We start from the raw sequence: 23,319 nt of genomic DNA on the forward strand, positions 1-23,319 counted from the left end.
ATGTTCTGGTAGTTTTCACATTGATCAGACAATATTGTTTATATTGAAGCTCCATCGCATTTGAGGTGGTCCTCGTGGTCTTTTCCATTAGTAAGGTAGCTAGTTTCTTATTTATTTATTCCATCTACCATCTCAACACGTTTTTTGAGTCTTCAATAGCTAGCAAAAAGCTAGTTTCAATATTGTTTTCACTAGGTATTTGAAGGTTAATTTTAGACTTCCAGTCTGTCATTATATGCTTTAAAAAGGTCACTATCTTATCATCGGCTTAATATATTCTCAACATATTTATGTCATTTATGCGACACTGAGTTAAAATTTTTCTTGTAGTCAATAAAAGCAGTAAAGAGCTTCTTTTTTGGTGGATGGCTCGTTAGAAATCTCCATGATGAGTTGTTTTTTTGCAAACCATGGAACCCTTAGCGCATCTTGTCTGTGGAGGATCTATGATATCGTTTAGAGCACAGTGTTGGTAGAAAGTTGGAAGACAAGTAATTGGACGGTATTTGGTTTGATCTTGGATATTTTTTGATCTTTTTGTATTAAATAAGTTGTTCCCTGAGCTAGTAATTATGTGCTATTTCCTGCAGATTAGAAATATCATGATTAATTAATAACAATCCAGAACTTCGTCTGAATCCAGGAGAGTTCCAGTTTTAAGAAGCAGTCCAGAAGCTCTCTTATCATATTTGAGACTTCTTCAGTAGTAAAGAGTTCTTATGGAGTAGTACTGTAGTATTAATAGTAGCGCGTCGTATCTTCGAACCATTCAACATTGGTGGTAAAAGCAGCTGGTGTGGAAAGTGGTTTTCCCAAAAATTATAAATTTCTTCTTCGCTTGGATATGACTTATTTGCACTTTGTACAGTTGAATTGAGTTTCCGATAGACCGTCTTCTCGGCATGCTCAAAAAGTGCATTTTATAAAATGCCTATTATTATTGTATATTTATTTATTACTTAAATTTTTCAAATATATTTATATTCTATATATATTAATTATATATATATATATATATATATATATATATATTAATTAAAATCATTTACACATTAAAATGAAGTATAATAATGTAGTGTACTAACAGGTGGACAATATTGAAAGCATTAATAAAGAAGCCGAGTAGAGTATATATATATATATATATATATATATATATATATATATATATATATAAGCTGAGTTAATGAAACATACCACAATGCATTAGCATCTACTAAACTCTTCTTCTTATAAATTTACGGAAAAATATAAGATTGAGCGAGGAATTAGACATGGTGGCACCATCTCCCCAACTATTCACGACAGCTTTGGAATATGCGTTTAAAGAACGAGATTGGGCTAAAAATGAATAAATATTGTTGGTGAATATTTTAGTCAATTGCGTTTTCCAGACAGTTACAGTTGAAGTTTACAAAATGACGGAAGAACTAAAACAGGTAATGGAACAAGTAGGCCTGAATATAAACTTCCAAGAAACAAAATAAATGACCAATTGTGAGGATATGAAATATTATAATAAATAAAGTACTTGGGATATGAAATTAAGCGCCGTATATATTTGGGATGGGCAGCATTAAGGGTAAGTTGCGTCATATTCTAAAAGGAGCGTTACCGATTAGCTGCCGGTAATAATATATGGTTGCGAAACATTAACATTGACTAAAAGATCTGCCAGTAAATTAAGACTGACCCAAAGTGCAATGGTGGTGATAACAAGCAGAGGCATGATACCAAACAGGATAGTAAGAGAGAAACGTCATAGCAAAGATTTCACAAGCCAAATGGAGATGGGCACGTTAATAGCACGTTTAAATTATAATAGGTGGACGAAAAGACTCATACAATGGGAACCCAGAGAAAATAAGAGGCACTGCGATAAACCTCCAACAAAATAGATGAACGACGTACGAAAAACAGCAGGAAATTGAATGCAGAAAGTATAGGATAGAGAACAGTGGAAGAGGATATAAGAGAACTATGTCCAACAGTGGTTGCAACAGGTTGACAGATGATAATGACGATGATGACTAATAATATAAATAGGTCTATAATTCTAAACATTACTGTTCAAACCATTCATGGGGGTAATAAAATTAAGTTTCTAACAGTCTAAGATCCGTCCAGTTTTAAGTAATTTGTTGGTGGTCAAGGTGAGCGTCCCATTACGTAGCATCCTTACATGACTAGGACTTAAAACAATGATAGTAGTACTACCATGGTATAAAGGTAATTGGGGCGGGGTGGTGAAGTGGTTTCGGAGCATTAATGTTGTGAGGGTTTATCTCTGGCTTGTATAGGGGCCAACGTTTAAGACCTTAATATATGGATGTTTCATGTGTTCTTTAAGAACATTCGTGCCTCCTGAGGACTGGTTCACTACTGTGTGCGTAAGCATGTGTGCCAAGGAAGTTAGTTCCTCACGAGCTCATTCAACTTGGGCTCTGTCCGTTTTCAAGACTTCTTCCAGGACTTAATGTAGCTTTGGCTGCATTTTTTTGTTTTTATTTCAACATAAAAAGAGAAAATCAATAAATTGACATCTTATTTAGAGTGAATGCTAGGAGTAAAGAGTTACATCAAACTAGGCAATTTTTTGCCTATTTTGATGTAACCTTTACTTCCTTTGCACCGTAGGAACAGCAGCCGTTACCACTAAGTAGCAATTCCCAGACTATATTTCATCGGTAAGTAGAAAAAAACCTGTGGTATGGTTGAGGCAGATCGTCCACAAATCATGGGCAACTGAGAAATATCTACCGGCAAAGCGAGAGAATCGAAAATGTGAAGTTCCTGAGCTATTTTTATTTCGCTTCTTGCGCATATTTTCAGACTAAGGATTTTGTCATCCATTTCATTGAGTCTATCTACATAATTGACTGTAGTAATACTTCAATATCTATAGTATCTTTTTGTGATGATTTATTCTCAGTATTAATATCTTTGCTTTGCTTTCTTCGGATTTTTTATATCTCTTATATCCATACATTCTCTATAATTAGCTGAATGTTCATCCCCATGATGTACACGATTTGTCAACTTTAGGTATACAACATCTTTTCGTTAAATTCATGCGATAGGACACAAGAATGAAATTTTATTCTACATGAAATCTTTATGCTACAAGAATTAGAAAACGTATCTTCAACGATAGGTCTAAAAATGAACATCAGTAAATACTAAATTTATGACAAATTTGGTTCCCAGCGAACACCTTATCATACAAAATCAAATGGTAGAATCGACAGAAAAGAACATATATCTCGGTCATGAAATCAGAATAAGCAAGGATAATCAGACCTGTGAATTTCAACGACGAATAACACTTGCTTAGGCGACGTATGGTTCACTAAAAGACATTTTTAAGAGCAACAAGCCGATTGCTACGAAATAGAAGACATTTGACCAATGCGTTCTTCCTATTATGACATACGGAGCATAAACTTGCACTCTCACAAAAACAACAGCATTAAAAATGCGAATGGTAAAAAGGCGCATGGAAAGATCGATTCTCAACGTGACAAAAAAGACAAAATAAGGAACCAAGACCTAAGTAAAAGAACATGTATCACTGATATCGTCAAACGTATAGTCAAGCTGAAATGGAATTGGGCAGGTCACATAGCGAGACTAAAAGACTCAAGATGGACGCACAGAACCGTGAAGAGGGGCGAAAAATGGGAGAGACCTATGTCCAGCAGTGGACAAAAGAGGTTGCATCATGATGATGATGCATAGGACACGACTGATTTTTTTGGCACAGTACTTTTATATATGATAATATGCCTGACATCGTTTGCCCCTCTCCTCGTTCTGCTGCCCATTATGTTGGTAATTCCAAAATGTATGTGGAAGTTTGTTTCTACATAGCTTACCTTATCTGATTATAGTCATTATACAAATAAAAAGAAAGAAAAGATTTAAACAACTGAAATAAAAAATCTCATGCATTTAAACCAATGCGAGAGATAGATCCTTTTAGCGTCGACTCTTCAGTTTATTCATGCCAGCATGTAACAATAAAAGAGTTAACAAACTCGTTTGCATTTTAAAATTGCATTACCGCGGCACCTGTTGTCGTTTTACTCCTTCCTTATCCTTTCTATTCCCGTTCTCTCATTTCAAATGTTGCTCTCATTTTTGAATTTAATGTTTGATATTACGAAACATCAAAAACGTGATGCGAATATACCCTACAGAGTGATTCGAATTTTTCATATATGTTTCATAACATCGACCCACGATTGGAATTTTGGTACAAACATAAAACATAAGCAGTTTTGTTTTTTGCTGAAGATTCGTTTGTGTATTTTTATAGTTATGGATATATTTAACAAAGCCCTAAACCTTTTTGCTATAAAAATTATATTACTTTTACATATGAAAAATAATGTACACAATACGAGTATGTTTTGAAATTAGTCTAACCTAAGTAAGAAAATGTATGAACGGATTGATTGGAAAGGATGAGAGGGTGTTGATGAGTTTAGCACAAGATAATTACAACGCAATAATGGACACATGCTTTGGTTATTAAGTGATATGAATAGCACCGAAAGCTTAAGTAAAAACATCTCTTCTTCTTTTTCTTTTTATAAAGACATGCCTTGGTCTATTTTTCAATGTGCCTCCAGTACGTTGTTCCATCGTTTTGCTGTCAAATTGTCTCTTGCCGTTGTTACTACTCTTGTAACATAACTTGTCTGGGTGGGAAGTGGGGGATGGAAAGAGAAGCAGGTGCAAGTTAGTTCACTTTGCAAACTGGCGTTCATGTGTTTGGAAGGACACAACGGTGAGCATTAAGACGTGGTTCAATAGATTTGGGAAAAAGGGTATATTTAAAAAAATTTGGGGAATTGAAATATATCAATAAAAATGAGGGAATTTACTAAATGAAAGGCAAAAAATAAATAGCGCCACCTAGTCCTTTCCCGAAGGACGAGGAAAACTAGATACTTGACTTATGAGAAGATTGGTTTCAAAACAATACAAAAAATAGGTAAACCTCTAATAAAACCAACATGCATACATAGTCAAAAAAGGCGGCACGGCACATGGAGAAACTGCAATTATAATATGATCATTAAGGAGATAACATCAGCTAAATTGCTTTGGGAAACACTGTATACATCCAAGCAACTAGCAATACCATAGAAGCATAGAAGACTGCTAGGTCTGAATGAACATCTCTACAAGATCATGCAGAAAGCTGTACTACTCTCAACGTCCAGATGTGTACGAAAATTTTTGGGAGATACTCTAGTATACCAAGTCACCTAGGGCTCGATAACACGGAAAGAGTCCCACCAGAGCTCAATCCTTTTGATACCGTAGGTATCTTGGATGAGTGAATTTTCTCCTTAGAGGTATTTTGAGCCGTATGGCCAAATCTGGATAATAATGGTGTTATTACCCAAAACCTTGTGTACGAAAATTTTTGGAAATTACTCCAACATACCAAGTCACCTAGGGCTCGATAACACGGAAAGAGTCCCACCAGAGCTCAATCCTTTTGATACCGTTGGTATCTGGGATGAGCGAATTTTCTCCTTAGAGGAAGTGTGAGCCGTATGGCTAAATCTGGATAAGAGAATAATAAGTATTGTCTGGGTACGTTCCATTCTCCACTGTTCTTCCGACATATATATATATACATGGCAGGATGTAAATTGCACAATTGAGTAGCTAAGCGCGGAACATGCGTAGGTGTTTAGTGCCTTAAACAAATTTTTACTGTTAAGGTGTAAACGAAGCAGCTGTTTTATCCTTCGTATAAACTCAATAGTTATCTTAGTTTTCATTTGCTTATGGTCAATCTTTTGCGCTTGCTTTATTCCGAGGTTTTTATACATATCATTTACCCATGGCCTTGATGTTCTGGCCGTTTTGCATATCGAATCCGCTGGGCTGAACCTTTCCTTTGATTATATTTAAGACACGGCACTTGTCAAGACCGAAGTGCATACTAATATCATTAGAGACATTTTCTACTGTTTTTAGCATCTGATCCAGGCGGCTTCGAGTGGAAGCTAAGTTTTAAATCATCCATATACAATAGATGATTAAGCTTTGCAACAACAGTAGTGTTATTTTTGATGCTAAAAGCTGTGTCAGTTGAGTTCAGTATCTGGGATAGGGGGTTCATCGCTAAACAAAACCACAGTGGGCTCAACGAATCTCCCTGAAATAGGCCCCGGTTCATTGCAATATTTTCAGTTTCGATATTGTTTTCACCAGGTATTTTGAGGTGAATTTTTGTCTTCCAATCTGACATTATATGTTTTAAAAAGGTCACTATGTTATCATCGACTTTATATATTTTTAATATATCTATAAGCCATTCATGTGGCACTGAATCAAACGCTTTCTTATAGTCGATGAAAGTAGTAAAGAAATTCGGTTTTTTGCTATATGCTTGGTTAGAAATGACAGAGTCGATGATAAGTTGTTCTTTGCAGCCCATGGAACCCTTAGCGCATCCTTTCTGTTGAGGCTCTATGATATTGTTTAGAGCACAGTGTTGGTTGATACGCCGGGCTACACAGGATGTGACAAATTTATACAGAGTTGGAAGACAAGTAATTGGGCAGTACTTGGTTGGATCTTGGGTGTTATTTTGATCTTTGGGAAATAAATAAGTTGTTCCCTGGGTTAGGAAAGATGGTATTTCCTGCGGATTAGAAATAGTGTGATTAATTAATGCTGATAAGCACTCATGAATACTCCAAAACTTCTTAAGCCAGAAGTTTTGAATGCCGTCTGGTTCAGGAGATTTCCAGTTATGAAGCTCTTTGATAATATTTGAAACTTCTTCAGTAGTAAAGGGTTCGTAGGGAGTAGTAACGTAGTGTTGGCAGTTGTGCGCCGTATCTTCAATCCATCCAGCATTGGTGTTAAGAGCAGCTGGTGTGGAAAGTTGATTTCCCCAAAACTCATGGATTTCTTCTTGGCTTGGGTACGATTTATTGGTACTTTCTGCAGTAGAATTGAGTTTCCGATAGAACGCCTTCTCGGCATTCTCAAAAAGCATATTGTCAGATTTTCGTTTGTTACTAATTTTGTATCTCCTTAGTCGGCCTGAGTAAACGGAAAGTTTTTGTTTTAATGTATCCAGGCATTGTTGTGTTGTGTTGTTTGCTGGATTATATTGTGAGTGTCTTGCGGTGGTTATCATTATTTCTTCAGCTCTTCTGATTACTCTTCTACTTTTTGTCCCTCGAACATATTCCGTGATTTGATCAATGTCCCTACGTAATGCTTCAATTTTAATAAGCAGCCGTTTTTCCCAAGGTGCAACTCTGTTATATGTCCTTTCGATATTAGTACCCCGTCGTGTTCTGATCTTAATGCCCATTACATTAGCAATTGCTGTTGCTGCACAGTAAATCAGCATATGCAAATATTCTAATGTATGAGCTTCCACGATATAATTGGGTAGGACTTCAGTGTTCATAAATTGTAACAGCGCACCTAGTTTCTTACAAGAGTTTATTTTTGGTAGCTGTGGTCTGCTAAGTGGATTTGTTCCATTAAACTCTTGTACGGCACGTGCCATTTCTCTTACCAGGCTCTCGTGCAACTCGCTGTTGTCCTGCTGCGTATTTACAGGTTGAGTTTCTTGCATGAGAGGCTCAGGAATCTGCTCATTAGGGATTTCATTATGGACTTGATCCACAACTAGCTCTTGGTGATGTATCTCCCGTTCGACTTCGCTTTTGATGGTATCGCGTCTAGTCTCTGGGATAAGATTATTTCTTATAATTACCCGGTATTGATCTGCTATTCGCTGTTCAGTGACTTGAATCTCTGGGTACTCCCTGCAAAATTCGGCATACAAATGTTGTCGATAGCCGATCGTTTCTCGACCGAGGTTCGTCACCTTGTAATAGAAACGCAAAATGTTTTCATTTATAGACACAGTCCATTTCATGCGCTGCCTCGGTCGTCCCGCTTGAGTGAGCGCCGGCTGGTGTTCCAGCGCAGCACCTTCAGCGAGTGGAGCTCTTGTTGTTGTTTGGCTCCCTTGTGGTTGTTGTTGTTGGGCTGTAGCTGATTGTATGACAGGGGCCCGCCTCCTCAACACCCTGCCACCGACGTCCCGCATGCTGTCACGTCCAGCGCCGGCTCCAGACGTGCCCTGGCGATCCCCAGGCAGCGACCCTAAACATAAATCATTAATCTCCATTTTCATGGGTGTGCATTTTATACCTACTGCCAGGTGTCAGTTTTTGTTCCACGGCAGGTATCCCTGCTACCATCTGGGTATCGGTTCTAAGAATACCCAGAGAGCATCCCCCATTCGCAGGGGGACGCGCCTGATAGAAGAACTGACAAAAACTCCCACAAGTTACACCATTATTATTATTATTATTATTCTCTTTACTACTGGAGTCATTCCGAAAAACCTCCTATAAAACATAGAAAGTTGGGTCTGAATGAACCTCTCTATAAGATATGCAGAAAATACTACTCTCGACGTCCAGATATATACGAAAAATTTTGGGAGATACTCTGGTATACTAAGTCAGCTAGGACTCCAAAAGTCAGCTAGGTATCTGGGATGAGTGAATTTTCCCCTTAGTCCCTCCAAGTGAGAGTCGTGTGGGTTAAATCTGTTTTTTATAAAAAACTAAATATTTTGTTATTATTTTGTCATATTTATTACCTTTGGTAAACCATCCCTTTATATATATTTCCGCGACGTCGCACGATTGCTAATCTTTTTTTAACACACGGTCACTACAACCATGCCTTAGCCAATTATATGAAAATCTAATGCGGTTGCTTTATAATATAGACAGTGAGACAGTATAGTGGATAATAGTCTACACTAAGTCCTTTTTACCAAATAATTTCAATCAATCACTTTTATATAGTTGACAAAATTTAGTGAGTAATTTTTGCGGCCGTTTTTACATACATTTCGACTATTGCATAACAGTGCCACGCCTCTAAGAACAATCTAAGGTAAATTTAAAAAAATACATACGCGTATAGCTCAACAAGTTATGAAGTGAGAGGTCTAGAAAATTCATGGCCATCTTGTGTTACGAATCGCGAGGTAAACAACAGTGCGAATAATGCCTACTTACTCTAAATAAGCAGGTACTCGAGTTGCATTCTTATACCACTAATTAGAGTTTTTGCAACTGTATCAATGAAGAAATCATTCGTACGAATGTTATTCATCTTTAGGTGCGAGTTTTTATGGGCAAAATGTCCTAATTTGTCTTCGAAAATTGCCTGTGGATGATTGATAACTCTCGACGTGCTTTGTGTATTATTGGAACAACTTTTTAAGTTTTCATAAGCATTGTACTACATACAAGGAGCGAAATAAAAGGTACTGAGATAAATTCAGTTAACAATATATTTGTCAAGTGTTTTAAAGAATATATATTAAACCATAAGAACAAGGACGATATAATGCAGTTATAAACAGCTCTCTTCAAAATACTTTATGATAGAGAGAAATGACATAAAAAAACTTTGATTGTGGAAGTACGTTGTGGATTGTGAAAACCACACCTTATTTTTTTGGGAATATTTGTATTTTCTAGCCTTGCGATTGATAATTATTTAGCAAACGCTAAATAATTATCAATCTCGAATCTATTCTTTATAAGATCAGTTAATAAATCTGAACTGATCCAAAAAATCAGTAGTATGAAAACCAAATCTTCCTATAGTACTGATGGACTATCCATAAAATTTTTCTTAAATCTCCCAAAAAATGTGTTGGTTGTCCTGGTCTCACTAATTAACGATTCCTTTGAAAAGGATATATTTCCAGAGTGCCTAAAGACAGCCATTATTATTCCTCTTCATAAGGGTAGTGAAAATTTGAATGTCTGCAACTATAGATATATTGTTTTACAATTATTGGTTCCTTTTCAAAATTATTGAGAGACTTATAAAAGTTCGACTTATGTCCTTTTTCGTATAAAACAACATTTTATCACAAAGTGAGTTTGGCTTTTTATCTAATAAATGTACTAGTGATGCTATGTTTTCAATAGTAATACCACTAGTGATTCAATTTTCGCGATAAGTCTGTCGATTTACTTCTAAACGAAACTGAGTTGCTTGAAAACACCACGAGTCTGTAGGACTGTAGCGTTTTAAATTTGGTGGAATATTTTCGTTTTTCTGTTTGCAAATGAATTTTAAAACGATCAATATATTATGGCATTTTAAGTTGAGATTCTAAATATTAAGTTTTGGTATTCAGCTGTTTTTGTCTTTTGTCGTTAAAACGCAATAAACTGGAATATTTAAAAGTTGTTTCGAGTCCCCTAATATAATATTGCAAGTCAGGTATACGGTTTTTCTAAGACGTATTAACTGAGAATATTTTTTTGTCTTTGTTTACATTAATATTCCCCTATTCTCTGTATGTATTGTGAGGTAAAAAATTTCCAGTTAACCAATTTAAAAGTAAATACTCAAGAAGTTTTTTGTCGGTTCGTTGCTAAGAACGAGGTCAAAAAAGGGTAGATTGTTTGTTTTAAGTTTGTAGGCAAAAACTAGCTGTGAGACGTAAAGGGAAATGTATTTTGCGTTGAAATTTGTAAAATGTAAGGCATCGAGGAGTCGACATTTAAGCCCCAAGCAGAGAAGACAGAAGAGATTTTGAATCGCGAGTCGATTCAATTTTTTTTGTGTAATATCTTAAGACCGGTTAAGGTGATGATACTCTATGCAATGTGGCAGTTTAGATCAGAGTAATCACCCATAAGATTTGTGCAGTACACCGGCACTAATGAAATTTGGAAAATGTTTATATAGAATGTCCCCGTCGACAGCTTGATTTCCTCCATCAAGTTTCTGTTCCAATCGTTCCTGCCTACGTATGGAAATGGTTTATTTTTATTCAAGTTGAGAGTTATGTCCTTTGCAGCTCCAGTCCCATAGATGTTAACAAGTTTTTTTTGAAAGTTAAGTGCTAAACAGTGAAATCAGGTAACAATTAACATTTTAATTTTAATGTAAAGACAGACATTTTTTTGCTAAAACAATAATTGCTTTCATTAAAATTTAAAGGATTTGTAATAAATAATAAATTGTAAATTTTATGGTTTAACAGCTGTCATTTTAATTGTTTTTTTTATGTAATGTTAACATATGACAGCTAGCTTTGTTCTTTTCGATATTCATTTGTTTTGTTTGTTTAAAAAAAGGTTAATCTCTGTGCGATAACATTTGTAAGTTTTGTAGTATCTCCAATCTATTTGTAAACGGAGTTTGTAAACGGACACATGTAAGTTTTTTTTTTATTCTGTATTTGGCAACTATTTATATAATATATTTTTTATGCCACTTATATGTTTGATAACTGTTTGTTTGAGACAGAAATAAATGTTTATTCCATTTCTCTGAACTACTTTGTTTGCTTTATTTTAGAATAATCTCCTAACCCTTTTATGTGTTTTTATTTTAGGGATATTTTTCCTAAATCCGGCAAGTTTAGGATTCTTCGAAGCGGCGTCCTTTCCTTTCAAATAGCTAGAAGTTCTTTTTCTTGTTGTCCCTATTTGCCAAGTGTCCAGGAGATTTGTGTAAGAACCCCTTTATTTCATTTATTGTGTAGATACCCCAATCCAACCCATTTATTTCACTTATCCACGACTCCAGCTCTCCAACAACCAACTGAGTGTCGTACGCACTAGTAGCGTTTATTTTGCTTGCCCTATCTTCGCCCCATAGTTTTTGTCCCCTATTTCTACCCCTATGTTCGTACCCTGAGGTAGGCAAAGATATTCGTTACAGGACGAGTGGTGTTTTCTTTAAGAAACTCAGTTGAGTTTAGAAATAAAAGACAGACTTATAAGCTAAATTAAATCACGAGTGGTATTTTATTAGACTATTTCATGAACAAAGTGATAGGTCAAAAATTCAGTAGAATGAGAGGAAGGAATTTAATAATACATTTGATCTAAGTAACCCAAATCTACCCATTTTTTGAATAATTCACAATAAGTAATATTTTTTTTACAAGAAATATTCTTCTTTTACCAATTTTGCAGTAGTGTTCCATATGGTTTTAATAACACTCTCCTTGTAATCACTACCATCAATTTTTCGCATGTTGAAGGCCCAGTCTTTTAGAATGAATGCTAGTCTTTTGTTGTTATTTTCTGCATCTAATTTGTAGTTGCGATCCACACAGAACATCATAAATTGTCTCCATATATAAGATTTAGATTTTCTTGTGTTACTCGGTATATTTTCTTCAATGTTTTGGTTTATAATTTCGTTTGAAGTACCACCGAAACGACTCATTTTGACGTATATAGCTACAATAATTTTTTTGGCAAACGTCAAACTTTGCTTTGCGATCGGTATCCATGGTTACGTCGTTGAAAACACGAAACTGATAGACCAATCAGAATTGAAAGACAGTTGGTGTTTTCGCGATAACACAAGCTGTCTTTGGTTTGTGATTGGTTAGATTATGTGAAAATTTTAAGAGTCTGTACTACATGAGGTCTATCAAGCACTAAACAATAAATAATCTTTAGACTGCCACTATTTTTTGTGACTATGCCAAAGCTTTTGATAGTGTAAATCACGACATTTTGATAAAAAAACTAAATTTCTACGGAATTCGAGGTATTTCTTAAGTTCCAATCTTACTTGAGGAATGGGAAATAACTAGTTAGAACAAATGATACTGACTCTAGTCACAAAAACATTATATGTGGAGTACCACAAGGTTCGGTATTGGGTCCTCTATTTTTCCTTATCTTTGTAATCTTTATAAATGAAATCACTAACTTAAAAATCGATGAAAAATTTTTTCTTTTTCTTTTTTTTTCTTTTGCTAATACCACTATTACCTGGACGAATTCTAATATTGCAACTATACATGCTACTATAACTTCTGGTCTACTTAAAATAAAAACCTGGTCCGACTCTTATTGACTCTCTTTTAAGGTAGATAAGACAGTGGCATTATCCTATAAAGGAGCTCTTCAACCCTTGCTTCTTAATAACAGTAACATCAGTAAAATTCTTCCTAAAATGGTTCTGTAAAATTTCTTGGTATTTTTATATACAGCAACCTTAAATTATCCCTTTATATCAATTTGTTAAGTAAAAAATTAGCCTCAGAATGCTATGCAATAAGATCTGTTTCGAAGGAAATCAATTCAGCATCTTCCAAAATAACATATTTTTCTTTGTTCGACTCTCATCTTCGATATGGCATTGCTTTTTCAGGTTCTAGTACAGCTGCCCAATTTAATGTTATTTTTCAATTACAAAAAAAGCATTGCGGTATCTTTTTGGCCTCAGTAGAATAACACATTGCAGAAGCTACTTCAAAAATCACGGAATTTTAACTCTTCCCTCTTTATATATTTTAGAAACTGTTTGCTTAATTCGTAAACTCCTACATGTTTTTCCAGCAAGATCTAATCATGTCAATTCCACCATAAATTCAACCTTTGATGTGTATTTACCGATCCCGTCCACTGAGTTAGTAAAGCAATCTATATTATATTTGGCAAAAAAAATATGCAACCATCTCCCTTTGCAACTTTAATCTACAACTTAGTTCCTTAAGTTTCGTAAATTAACAAAAGTCTATCTATCTGAAGGACCATGTTATTATGTGGAAGAATTTTTTACCGAATAACTAAGAAATTACAGTACGTTTAGGTACAAGCAGCTAAGGAACATTTGTATACTGAACAAGTATATTTAACATTTCAATGAATATGAAATACTCCGAAATAGCAACATCATCAAGGAAATTATCACAAAGTTCGGCAGGTCCTGAGTTTTGATTCATGTGTACGGGTATTTGTTCCTGAGAATTTGCTGTTTTCCTTCACTTAGTTTTTTGTTTTCCCCCCAAACTCTTTACCTGGAATTTCGTTGTTTTCCTCCTCCTTGGAGTTTCCGTCAAGGTCTACTACTTCGGTAGTCAGATCGTCCAAAATAATTTTGTTCATCATTGCTGCAGAAAGCTACTGCTCTTTTTCATCGAAGTCTGTTTTTTCTCCTTCAAACTCGGCAAACATTTCTTCCATCATTTTCGAGAGGAAAGCTTGCTCCTTTACGTAAGACATAATGAAGAATAAATGTTCGAGTAAAGTAATATCTATAATGTAGGTATATCTTTAATTAAACGAGCAAAAGGAGGTCGTATGAGAAATCACGGTGTCCAGGAAAATAAAGGTCCTACGTTCGTAATGCTTTAACCTTCATTGCATAATGAAACACCAACTTGACTTATTCTGATAAGTATTAAAAGTTTATATTACTAACGAAGGGTGAACAAATTTAAACGACAAAGACACTATCTAGAAAGGTTGGAGATTATTATGGCTGTTCTTACTTTCTTGGTAGCGGAATCCTTGTTCTCAAATCCTACAGCCAGGAGATTCTTCTTCTTTTAGGATTTCTTCTGTCAGATATTGTTTCTTGTATTATTAGTTTTAGCACTTCATATATCTTCATAGGAAAAACAAAGCAAGGAACAGAACAGAATGGCGGAAAATCCTAGAACAAGCCAGGACCCAGAAAGGGTTGTCGAGCTACTGATGATGATGATGACTTCATATCTCTTGTCGTTTGGCATTTGCTATTCTAGATATAAGAACTTGTTTTTGAACTGTTTGAAAGACCTCAATGTCTTTCTGTTGTCTTCATAATAATTATTTATTGCAGGTATGGTCCTTCCATGAAATCATGAGTATCCTTTTGTATAGCTACATGTCAAAAGTCTTTAATTTGTTTGTGATGCATGTGTGAAAGTTTATGTTTTGGCGCCGTTTATTTATTATTTAGGTTTTTTCAATTATAATATGATAGAACAAAAAAAATGCAATACATATATGAACTAATTTGTTATTTATTTAAAATCTGATCGAAATTTGTTATATATAATTTTAGTACAAGTAAAACATTTTGTATTTGTATTTGGTTTCAAATTGAGATCTTTTACAAATAAAAATGTAGGTGAGCAGAGTGGAACACATTTTTTTTTAATGGAACACCATGTACATTTTTACATTTTTGGACTATTTTCGATGATCTTGTAATGTAAAAATATACAGGGTGTTCCATTAAAAAAAGATAAGTTTATTCCACCCCGTCAATATGGATGGCCCTGTATAATTGAAAATGTTTTCAGAATATGGAAAATCTATGCTGCAACTTCTACCTAAATAATTTTTGTGGCACCTCTTACGACAAAGAATAAGTAGACTTCCCCGCAGTACTACTTCATCCTATATACGATGAATGAAAAATTATTTATAATGAAAAATTTGAAGTTAAATTATTTTTTAGTAAAATAGTACAATAATAATAAAATAATACAAAAAAATAAAAAATTCGCCCAACGTGGGGCTCGAACCCACGACCCTGAGATTAAGAGTCTCATGCTCTACCGACTGAGCTAGCCGGGCTTGATTTCAAACTTGATATTGCTTTTATATATACAATTCTAAAAAAAATATTAAATAAAAAAGATTTTTAATAAAAAATTTGTTAAAATAGTAAAGCTAATAAAAATCAAACAGCATTATTTTAAAAACTTTAATCCAAAAATGTAAATGAAGAAAATATAATTGTTGTTGTTTCATTTCTATATCTACCTAACAAATGAATTGAACTTATATTTTTTTTGTCAAACGTCACAAGAGTATTAATTTTTGTGACGTGATTGACAATATAAAAATGTTACTTTTACGCCTAGACATAAAAATAAAGCACTTTTACGCCTAGGCATAAAAGTGTAAAAATTAAAAGCTCAAAAGTTTCGTAAACCGCAGTGGACTTTGTAGAATCAATGAACAATCCTTTGGTTACAGTCTTGGCGGTACACAAAATATCTCGAGGAATAAGTACGTGATGCCGTGGGATCTTCGAAATTAGACATAATACTCGTCTTTTGTGCGACAAAAAGCACAAACGTTCACTAAACTTAATGAGTAACTAAAAAATCGGTAATTTTTATTATTTTTCAAAGTAACAATCAATAGAAGTAACCATAGTAACATAAAAATTATTTGCAACTTTGAAAAAAAAAGTAGTAAGTATGTTCTATTCGGTAAGTTACTTTTTTTCCTCGGCTTGATGTCGGACTCGCTATGCTGTACGTCAAACGTACAGCCTTGTCACGGAAAGTATCTTTTTACTCTTAATAAAAGAATATACTATTGTTTCTATTAAAAATTTAAGGTCATAATTAGCCAAAAATAAACAAAAAATGTTTTGAGACACCTAAATTTTTTATAAAATAATGCATAACTGATCCAAGTCGTTGGACAGAAAGATATTAATTATCGACAAGAAAAGGTTCTGATTTATCAGCAATAAAACAAAGTTGTTGTCTGTTATATACCTTTTATTTGTATTTTTATTGCTCATCGACAAAATAATGTTTCTTCTTTTGTCATATTAACATATTTTAGTACGTTTGACTTCTTATTAGCGTTGATATTAATACTTATAAGTAAAAAATTGTCTAAATTGACGTCAATATTCCAGTGACGCGACACTAGGGCGAATCCAGTAATCCTTTTATTACCGGCTCTATTCCTTAACACTGGTCTATAAATACTACTGCATTGATTCAGCCCATAGATCAAAACGTTATTAAAACTCTCAAGGCACACTACAAGAAACAACTCCTTGTGAATATTGTAAGTCAACCTAATGCTGACATCACTTCAATTTAAAAAAAAAACAACATCAAAGAACATAAAAAAAACATCAAAGATGCGATTATCAATGCTGCGTTTACCTGGCAGCAAGTTAAGCCTACTACACTGTATTTTTCAACACTCGCGAAATTTTTGACAAACATTGACTTTTTGAAATTTTTTTACTTTGACATTTATCAAATGCATACGACACTGCAATTCTACAGTATTACAATGTAATAATTAAAGTGTAAACTATTTAGTGATCGTAACTGTACCTAGGTATCAACATATTATAATTATTTTTACTTTCTATTACCAAAAGTCAGACTGTGATAACACAAATAATAAGAAAACCTTTTTTAAACTTTATTACCATGACTTATAATAATTAAAGTGAATGTGTATTTCTTTTGTTTACAGGAGCTTAAGGCAAAGTATGAAAGGCGAGTTACTGTTGGGTCATTGATTGCAAAAGCATGAGTTTCTTCCTGCGAAGATGCTGCAGAGTAACAAGAATGGATAGGAGAAGTAATGACGAAATAAAGCAAAGAACATCAATAGAAACAGACATACTAACATATATAGAACAAAAAAGACTAAAGTGGTATGGACATGTAAGAAGAACTAGCGACAGCAGATGGATAAAGAGAATAACCGAATGGAGCCCCATAGGAAGGAGGAAAAGAGGACGACCCCGAAAATCCTGGAGGAACGAAGTAGACGACGCCATGAGTAAGAGAGGACTAAACGATGGAGAATGGAACAACAGAGAGAGATGGAAACGGTTGAGCGAGGGAAGGCAGTGAATACTGTAGAATCCTTAAATATATATATATATAGTTTACTTGCTTCCTACAAGGTATCATTGTTAATAGCAAAAAGTGCCAAACCGCACACAATTGGAGAAGAACTCATCCTCCCAGCTGTCAAAGAGATAGTTGATACTATGTTGGGATCCAGTCAGGCCAGCCAAGTAACAGATGCAGTTCCTCTCAGCAATAATACTGTCTCCAGAAGGATTGAGGAAATGGGAGCGAATGTCGAAGATGTTCTCTGCAACAAATTGAAAAGCAGAGAGTTTACTGTGCAACTTGATGAGAGTACCCTGAGTGACAGCACAGCTTTGCTGCTGTCATATGTCCGATTCATTGACGACAATGGAGAAATGGCCGAGGAAATGCTGTTTGCTAGAAGTCTGATTACTGATACAAAAGGATCTTCCATATTTGAGGTCGTTAAGAGATTCCCTTATCAAATATGATCGCCTGTGCTACTGACGGTGCAGCAGAAATGATAGGACGAAATCGGGGATTTATTGCACTTTTGAAACAAGCAGTACATGGAATTTTGTGTGTTCGCTGCGTCATTCACAGAGAGCATTTGACTGCCAAGAATTTGAGTGGGAGGTTGCACGATTTTCTTCGACTTGTCATAGATGCGGTAAATAAAATTAAAGCAAAACCAAAGAATGATCGAATATTTCATACACTCTGTGAAGAAAATGATGAGATATTTAATACGTTGCTAGTACATACCGAAGTCCGCTGGCTTTCTAAAGGCAATTGCTTACGGCGGTTCTTCAGTCTCATGGATACTGTTATTGAATTTCTTAATACTACTGACCCCACACTGAGTACAGAACTACAAGAGAAGCGAAATGACATCGCTTACTTATCAGATATTTTTCAAAAATTAAATGAAATGAACCTGCAACTACAGGGGAAGAACATAAATATGTCCAAAGCGAAGCGAGTAGTCGGATCATTCATTGACAAACTATCTATTTTTGAAGAAAATATGCAGAGAAGAGATCTGACCAAATTCCCCAACTTAAAATCTTCTTGTGGTGATTCTGAGGACCTTCAAACATACTGCCTCTACCTTCAAACACTGAAAGAAAATCTGCAGTCCCGATTCCAAGATTTGACTAGTGTGTAAGTGCCAACTTGGTTTATCAATCCTTTCAGCGTGGAAGTTTCAACGGTATGTCCTTCTCTTTAAGAAAACTTGATTGATTTGAAACATGATGTTGAAATTGAAAGTTTGTTTCGGGAGTGTGGGTATGAAAGATTTTGGCCGCGGATAAACGAAGTGTATCCAATCTTGTGGAATGCAATCAAATTATTATTATTAGCATTACCCACAACATATCTAGTGGAGAAAGGTTTTAGTTCTGTGTGTATATTGAAAAACAGACAAAGAAATAGGCTCGGCATAATAAAAAGAGGGGATTTGAGGTTGTTATTAACCAACATTGAGCCACACATAAAGAAATTATGTGAGGGACACCAGGCCCAAGGAAGCCATTAACAATTCTTTTACACACATATAACCATTTATTACGAAATGTTTCAATTTAATTGGGAGAGGGGGGGCGATTGTAGTATTCCTAACTGGTGAAACCTGTCTAAGGGGGCGATCATGGAAAAAAGGTTGGGAACCACTGGACATGACATCGCTGGTTGTTTCCCCTGGACGTTTGGACTAATCTGGTTTTTATTCGGTATGCTATATTTTAGACATTGTTTAATCCCAACTACGGTAGTTTTTTTTCCAGTTTTGGTACTTTAAAATACTATAGGTCGTCATTCGAAGAATTTAATGGACCTCTACCGAGATTTTCAATAAACATATATTTTGTTTTTTATATGTTATAAACATAAGTTTAATTGTTCTCTTTAAAAAGTCCAACCATTTTATGCTAAAAATATTTTTACGGTATTATTATTTTTAAAGGCTGCATTACAGGTGTTAAAAGGATTTTAACTAGTTTCTTAAAATAAGTGATATACTATTTTTAAAATACGCATTTTTACTAAAAATCAGATCTCAGTTTCTGGTAAAAATAAAACATAAAGGTAACAAAGGATTCGTTGACTTAACAAACAAACAAATACTGTTTGGTGTTATCGCTTGCAATACTTCTCATGCTATCAGAGTCGTATAAACATGGGTAAGAAAGATATTATTAAAAGAAAGACATTACACACTTTATTCGCGAACAGGCTTAAAGGCTTAAAAGATTAAGTTGCCATTGAACGACGCGTAATGACTCATAAAACCGTAAATTGTAGGTAGCTTTATTGGTTCAGAATGCATAAAACACCATCTTAGTCTATATAATGATTGCCAGATGTTGCTATAAACATTTTTATTGGACGGAAAACGAATGTGATATAAAACTCGTTATTTCTTACTGCATCTTACTATAACAGGTTATCGGATGGAAAATTATCGTAAAGTTTTATCTATTGAGTGTGAGTGGAACTGCACACACACCAAAAGGTGAGATTTTTATGAATACTAAAAGAGCAGGAAAGAAGATTAATTTGTTTTAATATATTCTTCCGTCAGCATCAACAAAATATTAATTATTTACTAAAGTCCTTTTACCCTATAACGGCCGATATGCAATTAAGATATGATCAGTGGGCCTCAAACAGTGGGGCGTTAATATTTAATTCTGATCGCTTGAAAAGTAAAAATATTTAATTTCCTGTAATTTATGGTCAGTAATAATATTGGATTTCACTGTATCAAAGACAAATAAAATGAATATAATATGTATATACAGGGCGTGTTAAAAGAAGTGGGACGGAATATTTCGAATACCCGAAATTATTTGTCGACATCAAATGTTCATCAAAGTCTCTATAAGTCTCTATTTTGTGTAGAGTGAAAATTATACGAATGGTTTTGCCGGCAGTAAAATTGGAAAATACTTGCCAAGTTGCTGGTATGTCCAAATTTGAATAAAATACATCCAAGACTTTACTTTCTGCAGACACTGTATTAAATATAACCTTGAAACAAATTGGCACTAAGTCACTTCCGAGTTTTCAGCAAAACAAAAGGTTTAAACACGTGTAGTAGAGTAATTAATACCAAAGCTATTGAGAGTATGCAGTCCAGTAATTAGACCGAAGGTACTTTATCGTTTAACTAAAACACACCACAAAGTCCGAATTAAATTCCCGAAACACTTTTTTGTTACTTCTTTTTAGCAAACGATTTGTCCTATTCACTGTCTGATATTTTACTATCAGAGTCGTCACTATCTGAATTGTTTATCCGAATAATTAGAGGCCGGACTTCATCTATAGCTCTCGGTTTAAAAAGACTGATTGATTATGTCTTCCGTATGTCTAACACAATTTTGCCATTGTTCTGCCTTTATTTGTTCTAGCGATTTTTTCCATAAATTAAGAACGCTAGCGTCATCTGTTGTTTTGGATGCATGTTTTTCATAAAAAAATTTGGCTATACCCGAAACTAACTCAATTGCTTTATAGTGGCAATGGTAGGGCGGAAGTCGAAGAACTTCATGGTCATACTTAAGAGCCATTTGGTCAATAACAAATTTCTTTTAAATTTTGTGCTCTTCACACCTTTGAAGTAAATCGACTTTTAAAAATATGTCACTGTCAACTTTATTTCTTCTTTTATCCAGCTGCTTGAAGGAAATCTTTCTTCTACTCTTGAGTGGTAGGATGCATTATCCAACACTATTATGGATGATCGCTCCAATTTTTTAACAAATTTTCTTCAAACCATTCTTCACAAATATTTGCATTCATGTTTCCATAGTAATCACCTGTATTATCTGTTAATAATTCTTCAGAATGTCCTCTGTGAGATACCGCAAACATCGCATGCGCGTTTCTGAACTGCCATACGCAATGTCAATACGTTTCGACTGTATTTTATTTTCTTCCAAATTACTCATTTTACTTTAAAGTACTGATTCACTACACTACTATAAAAAAATAGGTACTTATATACAACTACTACACTTCAAAAAAAACAGACGAGAGTTGTACAACAGACGAAACAATCGAACATAAATTATTTTACAGCCAATGCTAAACAAGCATAAACACTGCATTGATTGTTATTGCCAAAAACCGTTCGCATGTTTTAAATAAGATTTTTGCTGATTATGTATTTTGCTAAATTATTAAATAACACCAATACAACCCACGACAATCAATTAATTTTTAACGATAAACAGAAGTGTAATATGATGACAAGTTTGAATTTCATCTGCTTTGTCGGTAACAGTGTTGTTGACAGAAAGATATTTTTAGATAGCATGAACCATTTTTTAATGATTGTGTGGATTTAAGAAATACATTACTAAACAAATTTTTAAAGTGTGTATAAAGGAGATTACAATTATTATGACACATGGTACTCCTTATTTTTCAAATAATATGTTCTTATAAAGGCATAACTTTGATTATTGGGTAAACCTACATTATACGAAACGTCATAAGAAATTTAAAAAAATTAACATGTAATAAATTCACTGTTTAAATAAATATTCCGTTTTCGTACTATTGCAATAAAATATTAAAACCAATAAACGATAACTTGTTGAGCAGTGCTGATTGAAATAACAGAGCAGTAAAATGTTATTCATAAATGTAGTGTAAAATATATCGCCGCTTATCTGGTCCGCTAGTAATAAAGTTACCAGCATTTAATTGCAAAGCGGTCTTCTTAGGTAGAAAATACTTTATAAAGTGGCGATGTCGCAACGGAAGATCCAAAAATGTTGATTGGCCGTGAATCAGTTTGACTCCATCTTATTTTTCTCTATTTAGAAACTAAATACGTGCCCTAATAACTATATATGTTGGAACAAGCAGTTATTTTGTGAATATAATGCGAATTTACCGAAATTATTTTATTTAATTTTTTTTTTAATTGTAAATATGAAATTAACAACATTTTTTATTATGTATGGAATTATTTTTACGGCTTAACATTTTATATACGGCTTAATATTTTATATTAATTACAATTTAATTAATTGTTTGATAATCGAATATTGCTGAAAACTAAATATTGGAACATTTTTTTGCTTTTCCTCACTTTTCTTAAATTTTATCAGACTGATGCAAAAAAGGCTTTGAAATCAATCATAGGACTAGGTATGAGTTGTCAACGATAATTGTAATGAGTAATTAACAAAATTGTCAGTTTTATTACGAGTAAAATATAATAATGGTACGTGGAAAACCTACTGATCGAAAAGTTCGAGAAATTATTATTCATCGGTACAATAAAGGGAAAACAATTTAGTACAATACAGTGAAATTTCCACTGAATTAACTGTAGCAATCTACTGTGTTTAATATAATTAAGAAATATGGTAAAACTGCCAGTATTAATGTTCGCGGCAAAAGCTCAGATCGTCCAAAAGCTGTTTCTCAAAGGAGTGTAAGGCTTTTAATTAGAAAATGTCAGTCGGTAAGAAGAAATACACTACGAGAAGTAACTGCTAGACGGAATAGAGAAACTTGGATAAATGTTTTCAAAGCATGCTGTCGCAAAGATATCGACAAAAGCGATCTTTATTTTAGCAGGTATATTTGATAGATTCTTCTTTACGATATACATGTTCTATTTTTGATTTTTTTTGAGCAGGCCCTTTTTGTTATTTAGAGCATAATCCAACCTATGATTGCTGATATTTAACACTTGCAAAAAAAAAAGATTTACAAACTTTTTGGCCTGTCATTACAAAATTTCTAGAAACTTGTTTTCCACTTATCTCAGCCAGCTTTGGTCAATATAGTTTTATCTGTTGCAGTAGTAACAGCAGAAACTGTTATGTGGAAACAATATTACTTTAAATCTGAAAATTAGATTA

General features: G+C 34.1%; 1 protein-coding gene and 1 non-coding gene across 2 annotated transcripts; one reads left to right on the forward strand and one right to left on the reverse strand.

The window, feature by feature from the left end:
* Positions 1-1,418: 1,418 nt before the first annotated feature.
* Positions 1,419-17,922, forward strand: LOC140433966 (zinc finger BED domain-containing protein 5-like). The gene is made up of 2 exons (XM_072521937.1): positions 1,419-1,439; positions 17,521-17,922. Exons 1-2 carry the CDS (start codon positions 1,419-1,421, stop codon positions 17,920-17,922), a joined length of 423 nt encoding a protein of 140 aa, XP_072378038.1.
* Positions 15,347-15,419, reverse strand: TRNAK-CUU (transfer RNA lysine (anticodon CUU)). The gene has a single exon. It is a non-coding gene; the product is annotated as a tRNA-Lys (tRNA).
* Positions 17,923-23,319: the final 5,397 nt, after the last annotated feature.

This window comes from Diabrotica undecimpunctata, chromosome 2, assembly GCF_040954645.1.
Source record: "Diabrotica undecimpunctata isolate CICGRU chromosome 2, icDiaUnde3, whole genome shotgun sequence".
NCBI classification, from domain to species: domain Eukaryota; kingdom Metazoa; phylum Arthropoda; class Insecta; order Coleoptera; family Chrysomelidae; genus Diabrotica; species Diabrotica undecimpunctata.

Bases quoted from the DNA above. Each gene is read 5' to 3' on its own strand.
- LOC140433966 (XM_072521937.1), top strand. From the start codon at position 1,419: ATGACGGAAGAACTAAAACAG. The intron at 1,440-17,520 runs GTAATGGAACAA...GCTTCCTACAAG, and splicing joins TGACGGAAGAACTAAAACAG to GTATCATTGTTAATAGCAAA.